The sequence below is a fragment of the Cervus canadensis genome, chromosome 33 (genome assembly GCF_019320065.1).
Source record: "Cervus canadensis isolate Bull #8, Minnesota chromosome 33, ASM1932006v1, whole genome shotgun sequence".
NCBI classification, from domain to species: Eukaryota; Metazoa; Chordata; class Mammalia; order Artiodactyla; family Cervidae; genus Cervus; species Cervus canadensis.
In genome coordinates, this window is record NC_057418.1 from 36,443,578 (window position 1) to 36,464,823 (window position 21,246).

The following is a 21,246-nucleotide window of genomic DNA, read 5'->3' on the forward strand; positions in this document are numbered from 1 at the left end:
AGCCATTTAAATTTCTATTTTAATCAATTAAGATGAAAAATTTCCCTCTCCATATATGTATATATATGAAATATACATATATGAAAAAAATATATATGTATATATGCCACAACTTCATTCATTTATCTGTTGATAAAAACTTATGTTGTTTCCACATCTTGGCTATTGTAAATAATGCTGCTATGAACCTAAGGGTGCAGATTCTTTCTAAGTTAGTATTTTCATTTCCTTCCTCCACTCTCAGCCTCTGGAATGCACTTCCTCAGTGGCACTAGCCATGTTTTACATGCTCAGAAGCCACATGATTATTGCAACTGAGGAAGTGAACCCATAGTTGCATTTCATTTTAATTGATTAAAATAGAAATTTAAATGGCTACATATGACCAGTGTGATCGTACGGGACAGGGTCAGTCTAGAGTTTAAACAGCTTATCTCATATCTCACAGCCAATAAGCAAGCAAAATCACTTGTCTTTCCAATTGTGAGTCACTCTATTCAATTATTAGTAAATCTTGGAGTTTGAAGACTGTTTCGAAAGCTCTGTGAAGCCAGTTATTTTTATCTAGTTCAGATTAATAAGGCGAACCTTACAGTGTAGGTAATTGTTACCCAGGGTGGTGACCCAGTTCAGGGAAGCAAGCCATACCACATGAATAGCGTGATAAAGTTCTTCTTGCAGCTTAACTTATTCCTATGGAAATAACATTTTGCAGAAAATGACAGTTCTGGGGATTGACTGACCATAAATGATCACACTTACAAAGACACGAGAGCAGCGTGGTCTAGGAAAAGGGATGGTAACCACAGAAATGAACGCGATCTGAGGATCTAACCCTAATCCTGTAACTTCCTAGCCGGACCATCTCAGATGGATCACTGACTCTTCAAACCTCAGCTTCCTCTTGAAAAAGGAGCTGCAGAAGTTCAAGAAGCTAATCACTGGGAAAGCCCTTGGCGCAGCCTTGACACAGATCACCAGTGAATGTTAACCGGCTAAGATGACATGCCAACTTTCAGTGAGGATACAGAGGGGACAATATGCCAAGAAATGCCACACGTATACGCTAGAGACACTGTGTGTGAGATAGACAGCTAATGAGAACCTGCCGCACAGCTCAGGGGCCTCTGCGCAACGCTCTACGGTGACCTAAATCGGAAGGAAACTCCCCAAAGAGGGGCTACATGTAATGGCTGATTTTCCAGTAGTCATGTACGGATGTGAGATTTGGACCATAAAAAAGTCTGAGCGCCAAAGAATTGATGCTTTTGAACTGTGATGCTGGCAAGGACTCTTGAGAGTCTAAGGGACTGCAAGGGGATCAAACCAGTCTATCCTAAAGGAAATCCGTTCTGAATATTCAGTGGAAGGACTGATGCTGAAGCTGAAGCTCCAATACTTGGGCCACCTGATGGGAAGAGCTGGCTCATTGGGAAAGACCCTGAGGCTGGGAAAGATTGAAGGCAGGAGGAGAAGGGGTTGACAGAGGATGAGATGGCTGGATGGCATCACCTTGTCAGTGAATGTGAGTTTACCAAACTTTGGAACATAGCAAAGGACAGGGAAGCCTGGCGCGCAGCAGTCCATGAGGTTGCAAAGAGTCGGACATGACTTGGCAACTAAACGACAACATAGCCGAATCACTTCACTGTACAGTAAAAACTAGCATAACCCTGTAAGCGACTATACTCCAATAACAATCTTTTAAAATGTCACATCTAGCATGACATGGGCTTTTCACACCAATCTTACCATCAGTTATCTGACATCCTTTTTATTCTTCAGCAACACTCTAGCTTACTTCAATTCTGATCTGTCTTTACCCGTGGAAGACTTACATTTTCCTATCAGAAGCCCCTCCGAGGGTTTCCTTCTGCTACTCGCTGTTCAAAGTCACCAGAACGACCTTCCTGACTTTCTAACTGGCTCCACGCGCACCTCCCAGTAGCTGCCGACCCAGCCATTTCACCGTCAGCCCGGGTCTCCCGAGGAGCTGTGAGTCTGTGCGGAGGCGCGTCGGGGCTCTGTCTCTGGTCTGTTCCACCCCGCCCCTCTAACTGTCCTTGTTCTAATCAGGAATCAATCGCTGACATCATGCTTTGCCAGGCTTGCTTTTTCAGTCTCCCTCTTGGTGTTTCCCCTTTGTCTTAAGAGGGATGTTTAAAATGAAACAGACGGTTTGCAATCAACCTTGCTCTCTAGCAAGACAAAAATGTTTCTTTTTTCCCCTCCAGTTTTTTCAGGAAATAATCGACATACATCACTGTATAAGCTTATGGTGTACAGTTTGAGTTACATCTGTTGTGAAATTGTGGTCACAATAGGTTCATCTGACACCCATCTTCTCATATGGATACAATAAGAAGAAAAGAGAAAGGAAAAAAAAGGTTTCCTCATGATGAGAACTCCTAGGATTCATTCTCTTAATAACACTGCTTTGTATCAAATAGCAGTGAAACTAGACTCACCACGTAGTGTGTGACGTCACTAGTCCTTACTTATCTTGCAAATGGAAGTTTGCACTTTTGGACCACCTTTCTCCAATCTTTCCCCCCTCCACCCTCTGCCTCTGGTAACCACAAGTCTGATCTCTTTTTCATGAGTTTGTTTTTAAATTTTTTAAAAAAGATTCCCAATATAAGTGAGTTCATACAGTATTTCCTCTCTCTGTCTGACTTCACTTAGAATAATTGAGGGCAAGGTCCATCCACGTCATCACAAATCATAGGATCTCCTTGTCTTTCTTGTTGTGTATGATATTATATTAATTGTATATATATTATATAAATGTATATATATATATGTATACTGTGTGTGCGTAGTCACTCAGCATGTCCGACTGTGACCCCTTGGACTGTAGCCCGCCAGGCTCCTGTCCATGGAATTATCCAGGCAAGACTACTGGAGTGGGTTGCCATTCCCTTCTCCATATATGTATATGTATATATGGAATATACATATATGAAAAAAATATATATGTATATATACCACAACTTCATTCATTTATCTGTTGATAAAAACTTACATTGTTTCCACATCTTGGCCATTGCAAATAACGCTGCTATGAACCTGAGGGTGCAGATGTCTTTCTAAGTCAGTGTTTTCACTTTCTTTGCATAAACACCCAGCAGTGGAATCGCAGGACCAGATGGCAGCTCTGTTCATGATTTTCTGAGAAACCTCGTTTTCCATGGTGGCTGCACCACTTTCCAACCAACAGCGCATGGAGGTTCCCGCCTCCTGTTCTTGCCGGTATTTGCCACGTCTTCTCTTTATGGTGATGGCGGTTCTAACGGGTGTGAGCTGATATCGCTTTGTGGTGAGAAAGTCAATTCCTAGGCAGGTTGATAAGAAGTCCAGGGGTCCCCAAGGAGAGAGGGGTCTGGAATTCTCAAGGAGGAAGAAAGGACAAACATTTTTTTTCCTCTACATTCCTTAGGATTATACAACAATAATGTATCTTGCTTGAGGACAGTTTCTGGAAAAAACCTTCTGGCTAATCCTGTTATCTTAAAATGTAAATTATGGGAGTGGGTCTAGTAAGATTTTTACAACCTCCAGACATTCTTTTGATTCATTGTAATAACTAATTAAAAGGCATATAACTCCATTGCTAACACTAGCGAGGGGGCACTCTTTCTGCCCCCCTCTGATGTCTATGTCAGAAGCTTTCTCTATCTCTTTTATATTCTAATAAAACTCTATTACACAAAAGCTCTGAGCGATCAAGCCTCATCTCTGGCCCTGGATTGCATTCTTCTCCTCCGGAGGGCAAGAATCCCTGAGTCTTTCAAGGTTCAGCAACAACATTTCAGTGGCTTTAATTTGAATTTCCTTAACAACTAGTAATGATGAACACTTTTCGTGTACCTGCTGGCCGTTCATGTATCTTCTCTGGAGGAATGCTCAGGTCCTTTGCCCATTTTTTAATTAAGTTATTTTATTTTTCACTGTTGAGTTTATATGGGTTCTTTAGTTTGAATATTAGCCTGTTATCAGATATATGGCTTGCAAGTACGCTTTTCCAATCATGTAGGTTGTCGTTTCACTTTGTTGATGATTTCTTTCGCTGTGCAGAAGCTTCTTTGATTAATGTCCTCCCACTCGCTTAATTTTTATTTTGGTGCTTGTGCCTTGCTTGGCATATCCAAAAAAATCATTGCCAAGATCCACATCTGGGAGAATTTTCCCATGTTTTCTTCTAGGAGTTCTATAGTTTCAGAACTTCTGTTAGTTTTTAATCTATCTTGAGTTAATTTTGGGGAACGGTGTAAAACATAGATCCTGTTTCATTCTTTTACCTGTGAATATCTAATGATTCCGGCATCATCTATTGAGTATTCTTGGTTCCCTTGTCAAATATTGACCGTATATGATTCGGTTTATTTCTGGGCTGTCTGTTCTATTGGTTTAATTGTCTGTTATTATGTTGTCTCCACACTATTTTGATGACGATAGCTTTATAGTATAGCTTGAAATCAGGACATGTGATTTCCCTTGCTTTGTTCTTCTTAGGATTTCTTAGGCTATTCAGGGCCTTCTGTGGTTCTACATAAATTTTAGAAGTGTTTTTTCTACTTCTGTAAAAAAAAGTCATTGGAATCTTGATAGGGATTGCATTGAATCTACAAGTAGATTTTGATAATATTGCTATGTTAACAAAATTAATTTTTCTAATTCTTGAACACAGAATAACTTTCCATTTATTGGTGTCTTTAATTTTTTTCGTTTATGTCTTACAGTCTTAGAGATCCTTTGCCTTCTTAGTAAAATTTTTTTCCAGTTATTTTGTTTTTGATGCTATTCTGAGATCAATTTATTTCTTTTTCAGAAAATTTGTTGTCAGTGTGTAGAAACACTACTGATTTTTGTGTTATTTGTTTGTATCCTGTAATTTTACTGAAATCAGATTTTTTTGGTTGAGTCTTTAGAATTTTCTTTATATAAAATCAAATATAAATAAGGACAGCTTTACTTTCCCCTTTACAATTCTGAAGCCCTTTGCTTCTTTTTCTTGCCTGATTGATCTGCTAGGACTTCCAACACTATGTTGAATAGGAATGGGAAGAGTGGGCTTGCCTTGTTCCTGATCTTAGAGGAGAAGTTCTCAACCTTTCACCGTTGAGTATGATGCTCGTTGTGAGCCTGGGGACCCAAGTCAGGTCTGAGTGTGCGCTGACCTCTCTGGTCTGCCGATAGGGGAAGCCACAGGCTATGCTCTGGGTCCAAGACCCCTGCCCGTGCGGCTGTTGACTGGGCTTTGTGGCTCCCGGGTGCTCTGGGTGGGTCTCTGGTCGCTCAGGCTGAAGCCTGTGTTCAGCGATGAGCAGGCCTCTGAGTCCCTGCCCTGGCTCAGCTGGAAAAGCAGCTCTAAGGCCAGGAAAGCTCGGGGCTTTCTTAACTGAAGCCAACGTGCACCCCAAGCTCTCTGATCAGACAGAGTCACTGGCAAACCATTGGCCCCACCCACCTCTCAGCTCAAGCCCTGCTGGGCCACACAACTTCCAGGAGGCCTTGCCAGTCCTCCGGTCAGACAGGGCTGGGGGTGTGCCCCGGCTCGCTTGCCCGGGCAGGAGGGGAGAGGCTGCTCCCGGCCACCCGCAGCTTCCCAGTTGGCTCTCCAGCCTGGAGATGCGAGGAGCTGCCGTCAGCCTTGGCTCTGAGCTTGTCCCCTGGCTGTGGGCAGCAGAGAGCGGGCACACTGGCCCCCAGCTCTGCTCTGGGGGCGACCCGCTCTGCCTGCCCGCCTCCAGCGTGAGCGCAGCTGGGCGCACAGCTTGCAGGAGTCCTTGCCAGCCTCCTGGTCGGACGGGGCTGGCCGGTTGCCTGCCAGCGGGCGGGGCCGTGACTCAGCTCCTGCCTGGACCTGGGCAAACAGCTCTTAGGTCGGCAAAACTCCAGTCTGAGGATCTAAATCAGGCGAATCCACACCCAGCAAAGCGGCGCACAGTGCTCGGGGCGGGTGGGCGGAGGCTGCCCCCACCCCAGCTCTTGTCCCACTCAGGGGTCTGGAGGCTCGAGGGGGCCCCTCCACGTGGTGCGGTGCCGGGGGCGGGGGGGAGGGGCAGTGCCCTAAGCCTGTGGCCACTTTCTTACCTGGCATGCAGTCTCCCAGTCCCTGGGGTCAGGGCGCTGTGGCCTCCGCCCAGACTTCCAGGGTTTGCTCACTGCTGTCCCACTCTCCAAGGCGGTCAGTTGCCCTTCTTGTGAGGGGAGTGAAGTCAGGAAGGGCCCGTGTCACCATCTTGGTGACCTCACTCTCCCAAAATACTTCTCAGAAGAAACGTCCTCCACGTTCCAAACTGTTACTGTGAGGAGGGCAGTAATGTGACACTTTCCTCACAATCAGAGGGACCCGGGCTCAGAGGTGTGTCCCCCCTAACTCACGCCTACCTGCAGGCATGTGGTGGGGATGGGCAGGGCAGGGGAATTTCCAGGAACCGAAAGGAAAACTGCCTCGACCTTTCAGCAGCAGCAGTGATGTGTTGGCGGAAACGTGAACCTGAACCCCGAGCCAGGGCAAACCTCAAGTGGCTAAAAAGAGATGCGGTATAAGTGACTCAGAAGATATCAGCTATCGTTTCACTCCTCAATGTTAACATCAATACCAGACCACTTGATTAGCTTCCCCAGTAGCTCGGGCGTGAAGCATCTGCCGGCAGTGCGGAGATGCAGGTTCGAACCCTGGGTCAGGAAGATCTCCTGGAGGAAGGCATGGCAACCCACTCCAGAATTCTGGCCTGGAGAATCCCATGGGCAGAGGAGCCTGGTGGGCTACAGTCCATGCGGTTGCAGAGAGCAACGGAGCATTGCCACTTTGCAGAAAGAGGATGATTTTGCAGAGTTGCTTAAATGTTCGTGATCACTTGCTGGATATAAAAATGACGGAATGTTCTAGGGAACTGGGTAACGGCTGACACTGGTGTGATTCTACCAGTCACTAGGTGTCACGGTCTGCCTGCCAGTGTGGGCGTGCTCTGTCACGTCCGGCTCTGTGTGACCCCAAGGACTGCAGCCCCCTAGGGTCCTCTGCCCATGGGATTCTCCAGGCAAGAATACTGGAGTGGGTTGCCATTGTCTACTCCAGGGGATCGAACCCCGGTCTCCTGTGTCTCTTGCTTGGCAGGCAGGTTCTTTACCACTGAGCCACCCAGGATACCTGCTGCTCAAGTTCACCAAAAGCAACAAGGGGCTGAGAGCCGAAGAGCCACGTTTAAATTGTGTGCATTTATTTCTGGCCCTGCTGGGTCCTCGCTGCTGCATTCTCTAGTTGTGGAGAGCGGGGGCTGCTCTCTAGCTGTGTCTGGGCGTCTCGCTGCAGAGGCTTCTCTTCTCGGGAACACGGGCTCTGGGGCACTCATGCCTCCTAGCTGCAGCACCCAGCCTCAGGAGCTGCGGCTCTTGGGCTTAGTTGCTCCGAGGCATGAGGGGTACTCCTGGATCAGGGATGGAACCCGTGTCCCCTGCATTGGCAGGCAGATTCTTATCCATTGCCTCACCCAGGAAGTCCAAGAATCACATTTTAAATCAGCAGACTTCCTGCTAAGAAGCTAAAAATTGCTCTGAATTCAAGGGAAGTCCAATCAATGATTTGCTCTTTTAAAGGAATTGCTTATGTAAGAAAACTTATATCAACTTTCTTGACATTTAAATCTGACATCTTTGTTAATAAAAACAGCACCAAATAAATTTGCATTTGTCCTATTCGTTAATTATACTTTAATCTACATAAAGAATTAAAAATGTATATGAGGGCCTGAAACGAATTATTGCCTAAGTTAAATTCTTACACTTTGGAAATAAATGTACTTCGTGCTTTGTTTTTAAGAAAAAAGAAAAGCAATTTATGTTAGCATAACTCTAACTTGAGAAAGTGTTTTTGAAACAGGAGGGAAGCGGGTGGGGCACAACCTTTGAAATAATGACAGGGGCCGAGGACACAACATGAACTGATTAGACTCAAATGGGTCCAAGGTGGCAAAGTCAACCTAGACTAGACCTTGATCATCAATATCACGCTTATTGTGCTCCAAGGCCACACTCCCCTGTTACTCCAGGAATCTCTTGACTTTCTTCTTTTGCATTCCAGTCCCTGATGATGAAAAGGACTTTTTTTTTTTTTTGGTGTTAGTTCTAGAAGGTCTTGTAGGTCACCATAGAACCATTCAACTTCAGCTTCTTTGACATTGCTGGTCGGGGCATAGACTTGGATTACTGTGATACTGAATGGTTTGCCTTGGAAACAAGCGGAGATCATTCTGTCATTTTGAGTTACACCCTAGAACTGCATTTTGGACTCTTTTGTTGACTATGATGATTACTCCATTTCTTCTAAGGGATTTTTGCCCACAGTAGTAGATATAATGGTCATCTGAATTAAATTCATCCATTCCCGTCCATTTCAGTTCCCTGATTCCTAAGATGTCGATGTTCAGTCTTGCCATCTTCTGCTTGACCACATCTGGTTTACCTCGATTCATGGACCTAATGTTCCAGGTTACCATGCAATATTGTTCTTTACACCATTGTATTTTACTTTAACCACCAGACACATCCACGACGGAGTGTTTTTTCCCCATTGGCCCAGCCAATTCATTCTTTCTGGAGTTATTAGTAATTGCCCTCAGCTCTTCCCCAGCAGCATACTGGACACCTGCTGATCTGCGGGGGCTCATCTTCCGGTGTCATATCTTTTTGACTTTTCTTACTGTTCATGGGGTTCTCTCAGCACCTCAGCAAGCGAAATGACCCTCAGAAGTGCCATGACAGTTGCAAGGCAGACCATCAAAACCAAAAAATGAGCAGTGGCCCAATGCTTAGAAGTTTCCACCCCTTCCCCAAAATAATTGGAATGATCCTCCCACCCATCAGCCTAGGAAATTACTCAGCCATAAAAGCCAACCACACCTCATTTCGAGGCTGCTCTCCGCTCTGTGCCAGCCCACACTGGTCTGAATAAATCGGAATAAATCCACTTCTTACCTCCCACTTCGTCTCCCACAGAATTCTTTCTGCGATGAGACACCAGGAACCTGAGCTTCATCAAGTCCTGAAACCAGGTGTGTGCTCTCGGTTGGAAGACCGTGGGTTTTGGCCGGGTTCAAGCCCCGGTCTGAGGGGAATGGTTTCATCTCCTCAGAGCGCGTCTTCCAAAGCAGCCAAACCCTTCCAGCAGCTGGCTCATCTGCTGACCCCGAGTTGAGATGGTCCGGGCCACGGGGACGATGACACTGAAGCTGGCGGGGGCTCTCCTGGGTCCAGCCCCACCCTGCCACGCCATCACTTAGAGAGCAGAGACCCTCCTCAGGGTCTCTGCTGACACAGGGCCAGAAAAAGACGAGAAACAGTCCACACACTTTCACCCTCACAGCACCCGCGATGTTATCAGCGCCCAGCTCTCGCGAGATTCCGGGTTTTCTCTGCCCTCTGGGTTCTCAGAACCCACTTCCACCGGGTCCATCTGGGCCGCGTGACTGCACAGCCAGAACCTTCCAGGGGAACTGCCGAGGCCCTGGCCTGCAGCGCTGAAGAGGCCACACACCCTCACGCCGAACGGAGGCAGGAGGAAGAGGGGCAGGGCACGGCCTCAGAAGACCCACGGCCGTCGAGGACACCACGCGAACGGGTTGGAACCGATTAGGCCCAAGATGGCAGAAGATTCAACTTCCCGTGGTCCTTGAGCCTCACTATGCGTTCTCACACATCAGCTAAATGACACAGCCACGGGCAGCATCCCAGTTCCCAGGCTTATCATGAAAGGTCAGAAAGTGGGCGGTGGGGGCCCCTTCCCCTATGAAATTGCCCAGCTCGTAGACTCGAACCACCCCACTCCTCGGGCGCTCCTGCCTTGTCAGAGGGACCACACTCTGTCTATGGACTGAGCACCTACCTCGGCGGCCTGGTTGCCTGTGACTGTGGCCGGCTCTTGAATACTTCCCGGCTGGCAGCCAAGGACCCTCACAGCAGCCCATCCCGGGGCTCAGCCAAGACCTGGGGTGTGAGCATCCTCTCACGCCCCATTGTCCTGCAACATCTTTACAGAGGAAGAGGAAGAAGGCGGTCTTTCCCTTCCCTCCCGTGTTCCCTTTGATTATAAAAGTGTAGCCCACTTATTTCCCCAGAGCCCCCTTACCTGCCTGCTTGTACCCCTCACAGTGTCCTACATTAACACATCTACTTCTCACGTATCACTTTGCCTCTCACTGAATTCCTTCTGTGCTGAGACATAAAGAACCTGAGCTTCAAGTCCTGAAACAAGGTGTATGACTTTAGTTAGAAGACTGTGGATTCAAGTCCCAGCTGAAGAGTTCACGTCTCCCCTGGAGCCAGACACTGTGGCTTGGAGTTCATCCAGAGTGGAGGAGGCTGGCAGGGCACGGCCACCACTTCTGACGTGCCTCACACTCACCCCGACAGCCGTGCAACAGGGGGCTCTGTGATGGGGGCTGCTGGAGTGGGACACACTCATGTTCACACAGACATGCACACACATGCACACACACACGTGCACGCACACACACACACATGCATGCACACCTTTCCTTTCCCAAAGGCATAACCTCTTTCCCTGCCCAGGATGCCCTCTGCTGCCTTAGGCAGAGAACTACTTTCACAATCTTCCATGCGCCTGCTGGGTGCCCACCCCACGCCAGGTACCCCCCAGGAGCGGGGGCCTCACACTGACGGGGCGGTGAGAGCCCCCGTCCTAGAGGAGGAACGGGAAATAGACAACTAGGCAAAGAGAGAAATCAGACAAAGGCAGGGGAGACGTGCGTGTCATTCCCCAAACAGAGCAGGGAACCTGGCCGGCAGCCTGGGGACGTGTCCTACCGGGATCCCACCCCAACGTCTCCACGAAGCTGGCCGAGTAACCTCAGGCCCCTGATACAGCCGCTCAGCTCCCCAGATGCAAACCCAGACAGGTTTCTCTGGGTGGAAACCCACAGCCCCGGGTCTGCCGTTCACAGACCGGCTTGGTGAGCCCCACGGAGGGGAGCAGGCTGCCCTGGCAAGGCAGGCGGAGCGCCGAGGAGCCGGACGCCACAGCTGGACAGCGAGGGCCCAGCGCCCACGGGCTCCCAAAGCCCAGATGTGGGCAAGGGTGACGATGCTGACGGTACGTTTTCTATACAGGCCAGGCCATGGCGGGGTAACAGTACGCGGGTAAATATCCAAAGATAACTTTGTGCCTCTGCTCCCACAACACGCAAACATCCATACAATTTGAATTTTGTCCCCAAACTAAATAACGCCACCCTCCATCGATTTTACCTAGTTCTGTGGCCTCCTTAGTTCCAGGCACCATCGTAGCACATGGCTTCTTAACCTTGGAGTGTGTCAGAACCCTGAGATGCTTCCCTGGTTGGCTTTCGGTTGCAAAGGAAATGGCTCTTTGCAATGGTACCGTGGGCAATTGTGTCGTAATACTTGTTTTCGCTCCAGCAAGTGGCAGGACCTGTTTGTAAATTGCAGAGCCCCTGGCAGCTGCTGACCTGGGAACTTCTGAACTCTTTGGAAAAAATAAATTGCTGGCAAGATGTAGAGAGACTACAGAGACTGGGGGTGATTAAATGAGAACATTGTGTAAAGATCGCTACTGGAAATGATTGTGTGGGTTCTAAATAAAAATGGTAGGAAATCATTGTAATGAAAAAAGTCATCCACATTTGTGTGTATGTATGTAGAAATAGAAGAACTGACTCATTGGAAAAGACTGATGCTGGGAAAGATTGAAGGCAGGAGGAGAAGGGGACGACAGAGGATGAGATGGTTGGATGGCATCACTGACTCGGTGGACATGAATGTGAGCAAACTCCAGGAGATGGTGAAGGACAGGAAAGCCTGGCACTCTGCAGTCCATGGGGTCACAAAGAGTCAGACACGGCTTAGCGACTGAACAACAACATGTAGGAATATATATACACTCATACACACACACACACACACACACACACACATGCAATGAGTCTGTAAGGAGACACACGAAACCCTTCTCTGTACAGTAGAACCTGTTGGGGGAAGCAGTATGTGTGCTCTATCGATGCCCTTTTACATTGTTTCCATATTTTTAGAAAGAGGATTTCATTTTTAAAAGAATAAAGATTTTTAAAGAAATTGTTCGTTGCAGCACTATTTACAATAGCTAGAATATGGAAGCAACCTAGATGTCCATCGACAGATGAATGGATAAAGAAGTTGTGGTACATATATACAATGGAATATTAGTCAGTCATAAAAATCCAAAAACAAAAAACCATAAAAATCATTTGAGTCAGTTCTGATGAGGTGGATGAACCTAGAACATATTATACGGGGTGAAGTGAGTTAGAAAGAGAACGATAAACATCATATTCTAACGCACATATACGGAATGTAGAAAAATGGCACTGAAGAATTTATTTACAGGGCAACAATGGAGAAACAAATTAGAGAACAGACTTATGGACATGGGGAGAGGGGAGGAGAGGGTGAGATGTATGGAAAGAGTATCATGGAAACTTATGTTACTTATTTACTTATTTTACATATGTAAAATAGACAGCTAACAGGAATTTGCCGCACGGCTCAGGACACTCTAACTGGGGCTCTGTATCAGCCTGGAGGGGTGGGATGAGGTGGGAGATGGGAGGGAGGTGCAAAAGGGAGGGGATATATGTGTACCCATGGCTCATTCATGTTGAGGTTTGACAGAAAACAGCGAAATTCTGTAAAACATCCTTCAATAAAAAAAATAAAGAAAAAAATAAAGATTTGTAAAGGAAAATATACTTTTCATGAAGACATATTGTTATGAAGAACTCCAGAAAGTAAACGGAAGCTTCGGCATTTTTTAGGTCTCTCCCTTTCGTTGTTGAACCGTTTCCCCTTGGTTTCTCTCCAGCCCCTCTTCCCAGCTGGTGGTGTACAAGGCACGTGCACGGATGATCAGCCCTCAGCCTGGCCGCTCACCCACTCCTGCGCTCCCCAATGAACCCCACCTTCCCTGCGCCCCACCGACGCATGGGCCGGCCTTCGGGGGTGAAGTGGTCCCACTGCCCCACCCTGATCATCCATCCTCCCACTGCCTGCCCACCGGACTGACAGCTCCCTGAGGCCTGGCCTGTCTAAAGAAGCAAGTGATGTGGCGGGGCCCCTGGAGAGGCTGGCAGACAGTGTTGCAGACAGCCTCCCCGCATCCAGCAAACTTCCCCGGGGCTGCACTCTGCATGGGCTGCGGGGGCCTGGACACAGAGGAGAAGCAGGGCTGCCTCCCAGCCAGGAATCCTGCGGCTGAGAGCCCGGCCAGCAGGACCGATATCCTTCTCTCTGCCCCAGAGAGCTGGACCGGACATCCCTCTCTCTGCCCCAGACAGAGCTGCCTGTCTCTAGGGCGTCACCGCATACCTGCTCATCTTGAGCAGTCTGGTCACTTCCCGTCCTCTGTGCCAGGGACCCAGGGATGGCAGTGGGCTGGGGAAGGGTAATCCTGCTCGGGCCAGGCAGGGGCAGGCTGATGATGAGCTCTGAGAACCGGACAAGATTGTGAGTCACAATGGGGGAGAGTTCTGTGTGAACAGCGAGCCGCCCGCAAACCTGGCCTCTATGTTCCGGGTGAGCCGAGTGTCCAGCGCCCCCAAAGAGGGACCCCCAGCTGGGGGCACGCAGAGCCTCCGTGGCTGGGATCTCTCCTGAGATCTCCTGGGATCTTGGTCTTCCGCGGCCGAGAGGCAGCGACACACCCACTGTGTCAGTGGCCGTCCGAGCTAGGACGTGGCTCTGCACCTAGGACCCGGGCTCTTCCTGGGAAAGGGGTCTGGACGTGGGCGCCACAGGCCAAGTCAGGGTTCTCCAAGGAATCCCGAATGTCCTGCTTCTTAAACTCTGGGGTGCGGCTGAGTAACGGTGTGACGCTTCACCGTGTCTGACCCGTGGCTTGGGAAGCGCCCCTCACCTGGACGGCTCGAGTGAGGACGGGGTGGGGGCGACAGGCACCTCTCGTCTCCACCTCCCCCCTCCCCACTCCCCAGCATGGATGCGTCAGACCTGTTCTCAACAGCTTTCCTTCATGGTGCTCCACTGCAGTTCCTTTATTTCCTAGGAGCTGAGAACCCTGTGTCTTAAGAGCTGGTTATGAACTCTGTCGAGGATCTCCCCGTGCCTGGGAGGCTGGGGGGTGGGGCGTGGTCCAGGGGCCACAGCAGAAATCTACGTAGACGGGGGCTCCCTGGGCTGCAGCAGAAGGGGTACGTGGGTTCGCAGAGGTCAGGCACGCCCCCCGTCTCACCCCCACCTTGGAGTGAGGAGAGCGGGGCCTCGCGAGGCGGGGACACAGCCGTCCATCTGTCCGTCTGTAGCTCTGTCCCTCAGTCTGACCAGCATTTCTCTCCACGCTTTGCACTTGACCTTCAGTATATATTTTTTTGGATTTAGTAAAACATACAGACTCTACCAAACAAGACGATGCCTGACTTGTGGGTATCATGCTCCCAGGACACTCTGGGAGATTCTGACTCTACAGAATCATTTCCTGAAATGCCCTGGGGTCCAGAAGAGATGGCGATGGTTGAAAGGTTTGCAAACAACTGTATCTTTGGCCTCCTAAGTGACGTTGACATCACTGTAGCCCGCGAGGGATTTCCCAGACAAGAATACGGGAGTGGGTTGTCATCTCCTGCTCCAGGGGATGTTCCTGACTCTGGAATCGAACCCTGCTTTGCAGGCAGATTCTTTACCTCTGCGGCACCTGGGAAGCCAGCACAGTGCCTCAAAATAGAAAACCATGGAGTCTGCAAAATATTTGGTGAATTCACTCAAATAATCACAAAGGGAGTTTGTCTGAACTGCTCACATCACCTACTTACAAATCACACATGAACAAGTATCTTCAACAGCTTGCCACTATTTCCTGACTTTTATACCTACAAGATATCACCCGATGTTTTGGAAACCAAACAAACCAAACCAGACTATAAATTGATGGAATGGAAGAAGGCTGAGGCAGAGCCAGGGAGGGTTTAAGCCACCAAAATGATTTTTAAAATTTAATTTAAGTCAGGACTCAACTTGGAGCAACCCAACAAGCAGGGTCCGAGTTGAGTTTTCTAATTCTCCATCTTCCCATACTATGTGCACTGCGTTTAATTTAGAATTCCAGAGCAAAGAATGGCAAATTTCAGGAGAGCTAATTCCCCTTTACTCTTTTGTTAGTCACTCACTGGTGTCTGACTTTGTGACCCCATGGACTGTAACCGCCAGGCTCCTCTGACCACGGGATTCTCCAGGCAAGAATACTGAAGTGGGTCGCCATGCCTTCTCTTGGGGATCTTCCCAACCCAGGGATCGAACCCAGGTCCCCCGCATTGCAGGCAGATTCTTTACTGTCTGAGCACCAGGGAAGCCCAAGAATACTGGAGTGGGTAGCCTAACCCTTCTCTTCCCAATCCAGGAATCGGACCCGGGTCTCTTGCATTACAGGTGTATTCTTTACCATCTGAGCCACAAGGGAAGCTCCCCTCTGCTCTGTCGGTCTCTCAAACTGCTCTTTTAGTTCACAGCCCAGGACCTGTGGTGAACGTTCCAGAGAGCCTCGTTGGGCAGAGCGTCTGTGAAGGACCCACATGGAAACAGGCCAGGCCAGCTTCTGGGGCCGGAGAAACTCCAAAGGGCCGGGGGAGAAGGCCGAGAAGCGTCGTCTTCCCCCGCCCCGCCCCGCCCCGCCCCGCCCCGCCCCGCCCCGCCCCGCCCCGCCCCCGGCCCCGCCCCCGGCCCCGGCCCGCCCCCAGCCCGGCCCCTGACTCCGCCCCACCCCGCCCCCGGCCCCGCCCCAGTCCAGCCCCTGACTCCGCCCCGCCTCTTTTCTCACTCGGATCCAGCACAGTCGCTTGGTTCTGCCAGGGGAAGGGCACAGTCAGAGACACTGCCAGGCGTGGGCAACAGACACCAGACCGCCTCCTGGGAGTTCACGAGTCCTGGCGCAGGTCTGGGTTCACAAGTGGTTTTCAGAGAATGGATAGGCATCAGCTCATACTTTCATTTTCAACTTGTTCATATTCTTATAACTTAGGCAAGTCTCAAGATGTAGATGAATTAAAAAAAAATCTGAGAAATTCACCTATTCACTTGAAATTTAGTTCAAAAATGCTATAACTACTGAAATAAACTTATTTTGTCAATATTACTTGTGCTTTTTCTTTGTCCTAATTTTGTTGCTCTTTACACCTTCTTTTTATTTGGTTGAATTTATGCTTGTTTTCATACTCCATTTTCTATTTTAGATGTTACTCATTCTTTTTCTACTCCTTTAATGGTGATCCTCGACTTTTAACTTACCTTAAGTTAATGAATGTCTTAAACTTTCCATTTGAATAATAAGAATTTAAGAACATCCTTCCTAATTTATATGTTGCTGTTTTGTATTAACTGTTTTCAATTTAATCTCCCAAACTAAACTTCTTTTTTTTAATGGATGATATTAGTTTGTGTTTCCCTGTATGCTCAACGGTGTCTTTGCTCATCACTCCTTCTTATGTGTCAGCCCTTTCTACAGGATAACTTTCCTTTTCTGGAAGTTTGTTCTATAGAATTTGCTTTAATGAGTTCTTGGGTGGTAAAACCTCCCAGTTTTTTTTTCGTTTGTTTTAATCTTAAACTGTACTTATGGCACTGGGCATATAATTCTAGATGAACAGCTGTTTTCCGCCAGAACTTAGATTCTAAATGAAAGTGTGCCAGGCAGAGAGCGGGGCAGGAGCAGGGCCCTGATCCTCCTCTCACAGCGTCCCCAGGCCTTGCAGCCCGAGCAGGCGCCGTGTGTTCCGTTCTACCAGCACATTTGTGTAACGGTGAGTCTGCTGTGCCCATCACCGAACAGTAAAGGCGTTTGTCACCGGGCGTGGCGCTCTCTCCCCTCACTGCGCGTTTAGTACATGCCTGCCTCTGTGATTAAAGCTCTCTGCATCCTTGAGCTCAGTTCCTCTCACAGTCTCCTCCTCACTCTTGTTTCTGTGGAATTTGGTGTTTTGCCAAACACTTCATAGTGTCCACTTTGCAAGAATGAGATGGAAGGACACAGGCGGTGTTGCGCCCTCGAACTTCAGGGGGCCGAACTCTGCCCCTGACACCAAAGCCCTGCCCTTCTCCCACAGCATATCCTCGGACAGTCTCTGAGCTGCTTTTATTGTCCTTCGGATGCCCTTGGCGTTCCAACTTTCAAGTCACAGAGCAGCTTCTAATAACGGTACAAGTGCAATCTGGTGCAAAATCAGAATTTAGTTTTCTCTTTGTTAAAAAAGAACAAGATTTTCTTCAACTATTGTTCTGCTCTTGATAAGAGATTGTGAAAAGTTCGTCTTTACCTTTTCGGTTACCTGTCTGGAAAGCAAAGATTCTGCATCCTATCAAAATCTCCTATGCTTTGTGTCTTTCTTAGGTCTTTGATTACTTGGGAGAACTGAATCTTCTCAATATTAAAAGAGCTAAATTTTATTCATAATTATATACACTTTTGGGCGTGCTAAGTCATTTTAGTCCTGTCCGACTCTTTGTGACCCTATGGACTGCAGCCCACCAGGCTCCTCTGTCCATGGAATTCTCGAGGCAAGAATATTGGAGCGGGTTACCATTTCCTTCTCCAGGGGATCTTCCTGACCCAGGGATCGAACCCTTGTCTGCTGCATTGCAGGCGGATTCTTTTCCTTCTGAGTAACCAGGGAAACCCCTGAAACTTCTGCATTTGCCTTTAAAACCTCCCATTGTCACTTTGTTCCAACATATAATTAAACATTATTTACCAGTGATCTATGATCCTATTTGATCAAATGTTCAAAACTGTTGACATTTTGGACAACTTCCCCAAATCAAATTCTAAATGGAGTCTTTTGACCTCAAACTGACTTTGAAATTTCCCGGAGAGAAATACCTCAATTTGATGAATTCTTTTTTTCTTTTCAAAGTTTTATTGAAATATAGTTGATGCATAATGCCGTGTTAATTTCTGCTGTACGGCAAAGTGATTCAGATACATACATACATATATACATTATTCTTTTTAAAAATATTCTTTCCTATTATGGTTTATCACAGAATATTGAATATATTCCCTGTGCTAAGCAATTGTTGTTTAGTTGCTAAACTGTGTACAACTCTATGCAATGGCCAGTTACAAATTGGCACTTATCAAAAGCATCGTCAAAGACTGAACACCAAAGGCCTTTGCCATCTGCCTCTACGGGGACTGAGCCCCGAGCTGCGATAGCTGGTGACCTTCACCACCCCCTGAGGGAGTTCCGGGTGGGGTGAGGCCCTCTGTGCTCCAGGGGATCTGGTGGGACAGGTCTTTAGATAGCTGGATGTTTTTAGGAACAGGTTTTATGGTCTCAATTCTTAAATCTCATATCTAGAGGCACTAAATCCCTTCATGGTGACATCAGATCCTCATGACTGAGGATCAAAAAAAAATTGTAAAATGAATGCTTCATGGTAGTGAACTCCCCCTTCACCAAAACCTTTTATATTGGCCTTCTCCCACTGCCACTTTGGAGCAGACTCTCAGACCCCACCCCATAGACTGAAGCCCACTCGGTTCCTCTGTCCACAAGTCATCCTGACAAGAATACTGGAGTGGGTTGCTATTTCCTTCTCTTTCCTTTTTCTTTTAATATTTATTTTTATTTATTTGTTTGGCTGTGCTGGGTCTTAGTTGCAGCACGCAGGGTCTTTGGTTGAGGCACGCAAGATTTTTTTTTTTTTTTTCAGTTGCGGCTTACAGGATCTAGTTTCTAAGGGAAGCTGAGCACAATCAGCCAACAAGGCTTCAAGCTGAAGCCAAGTGTGACAGTCCTTCCCCGGCCCCTGTCTTTTCTCCGTCCCATCTCTCCCAGTTCTGGTCAGGGAGCACTCTCACCACTTCTGCCCCGTGCTCCCCTAAGCTCTCAAGACTCAGAACAAACAGGAAGACCAACCAGACCGAAGTTCTTCCCTATGAAAAAAGGATAAAGGATGAACAACCGCCACTTCTGGGAGGAAAGAATCTGGAAACCAAGAGTAATTTACCAAATTTCCCCCAAGTCATTGAGCCAAGAAATTAGCACCATTCTTTCTCCTGCTAATATAATTTTAGAAAAGAGATAAAGGACTCTTACCACTCAGTTTCCACCAGACCCTGCAGGCAGAGCTCCAAGAGGCTAACTGACTACAAAAATGCTTACTTCTTTTATCAGGAATTTCAGGCTCTCTGAGCCTCAGCAGCCTAGGGGCAAGTAGTGTTCCATCAGTAAGTTGAATCCAGCCACCTACATCAACTGGGAGGAAGAAATTGTCCTCTACCATTTTAGGTTCACTTGGCTAATCTAAGAACTAACAGGGATGGACAGGGAGGCCTGGCGTGCTACGATTCATGAGGTTGCAAAAAGTCGGACACAACTGAGTGACTGAACTGAACTGAGCTGAAGAATCAACATGAGACAGATCAATCAGAGAAAATCAAACAAAATTTAGATAACGTGTATACATCAGTCAGTTCAGTTCAGTCGCTCAGTCGTGTCCAACTGTTTGTAACCCCATGGACTGCAGCACACCAGGCTTCCCTATCCATCACCAACTCCCAGAGCCTGCTCAAACGCATGTCCATTGAGTCGGTGATGCCATCCAACCATCTCAACCTCTGTCGTCCCCTTCTCCTCCCACCTTCAATCTTTCCCAGCATCAGCATCTTTTCCCACGAGTCAGCTCTTTGCATCAGGTGGCCAAAGTATTGGAGCTTCAGCTTCAGCATCAGTCCTTCCAATGAACACCCAGGGCTGATCTCCTTTAGGATGGACTGGTTGGATCTCCTTGCAGTCCAAGGGACTCTCAACAGTCTTCTCCAACACCACAGTTCAAAAGCATCAGTTCTTCGGCGCTCAATTTTCTCTATGGTCCAACTCACACATCCATACATGACCACTGGAAAAACCATAGCTTCGACTAACTGACCTTCATCGGCAAAGTAATGTCTCTGCTTTTTAATATGTTTTCTAGGTTGGTCATAGCTTTTCTTCCAAGGAGCAAGTGGCTTTTAATTTCAAGGCTGTAGTCACCATATGAAGTGATTTTGGAGCCCAAGAAAATAAAGTCCACCACTGTTTCCATTGTTTCCCCATCTATTTGCCATGAAGTGACGGGATCATGGATGCCATTATCTTAATTTTTTGAATGTTTAGTTTTAAGTCAGCTTTTTCACTCTCCTCTTTCACTTTCATGTCTAATTAGTTGCTCAGTCATGGCTGACTCTTTGTGAACCCACAGACTGTAACCCACCAGGCTCCTCTGCCCATGGAATTATCCAGGCAAGAATACTGGAGTGGGTTGCCATTTCCTACTCCAGGGATCTTCCCAATCCAGGGATCAAACCCACGTCTCCTACGGCTCCTAAATCAACAGGCAGATTCTTTACCATTGAGCCACCTGGGAGAGACCCAAGAAAACTGAGTAATTCACCAAAATTGCCAGAGCCCTCTCCTCAAACACCATTTTCAGCTAAATGCCAAAGAAGATGTTGGGGGTTGGGGACTTCAGAAGGGACCAAGACAATTCGCATGGAGATAGTGTCAACTAGAAGTTGGCACTCGCCAAGAGCATTTGCCAGTGACTGAACAACAGCAACAAGGGCATTTGCAATCTGGCGCTGCAGATATTGAACCTGGTGTTGCTATAGCTGCCGGCTTATAGCGCCCCCTGAAGGGAATTCAGGGTGGAGAAGCAGGCACTCCATGCTCCAAGGAAACTGGTGGAACAGGCCTTCAGAAAGAGATTTTCAGGAACTGATTTCATGATCCCAATCCTTGCATCTCATCATATCTACAAGAGCACTGAATCCCCCAGCTCCTGGTGACTAGCAGAACACCTCTTGTAAAGTAAGCGCTTGCCTGCACTGAACTCCCCCTTCACCAAAATCTTATGCATTGACCTCCCTGCACTGCCTCTTTAGAGAAGCCTCTCAGAGCTCTCTGACGTGCTATCTCCCAGGCTGCAGTCCTCATTTGCTGCAAATAAAATTTGATTCTAAACTCTCACATTGTGCATTTTTTAGTTGACAATAGAAAAACAAATACTGGGTAAATTAGTGTTCGTTTGGCCAGCAGAAACAAGGGGACATAGAGGGGAATTTTAGCAAAGTCATCCTGAGGATAACTGTGAATATAACTGAGGATCACTCCCTGTGAACGGCCGCAGGGAGGAGAAAGGATACAGCCCCTCTGGAGACTGCCCACAGCCAGGAAATGTTTGACT

The 21,246-nt window shown here is 47.8% G+C and overlaps 1 protein-coding gene across 8 annotated transcripts in view; it reads right to left on the reverse strand.

Moving 5' to 3' along the window:
• The window catches only part of UNC93A (unc-93 homolog A), a 36,227-nt gene extending 24,870 nt beyond the window's left edge, over positions 1–11,357 (reverse strand). For 6 of the 8 annotated variants that reach the window (XM_043457354.1, XM_043457353.1, XM_043457351.1 and 3 more), the window contains exons 1-2: positions 6,394–6,510; positions 6,097–6,308 (exon numbers count right to left, since the gene is read on the reverse strand). Coding sequence is in view for 2 of the 8 variants with exons in the window: in XM_043457351.1 (XP_043313286.1) it covers positions 6,097–6,103 (7 nt within the window). In the remaining 6 variants the exon portion in view is untranslated. Of the gene's footprint in view, positions 1–6,096; positions 6,371–6,393; positions 6,511–11,271 lie in introns of those variants that run through there. The other 2 variants (XM_043457352.1, XM_043457349.1) reach the window with 2 other exon arrangements.
• Between the last annotated feature and the right edge of the window lie 9,889 nt (positions 11,358–21,246).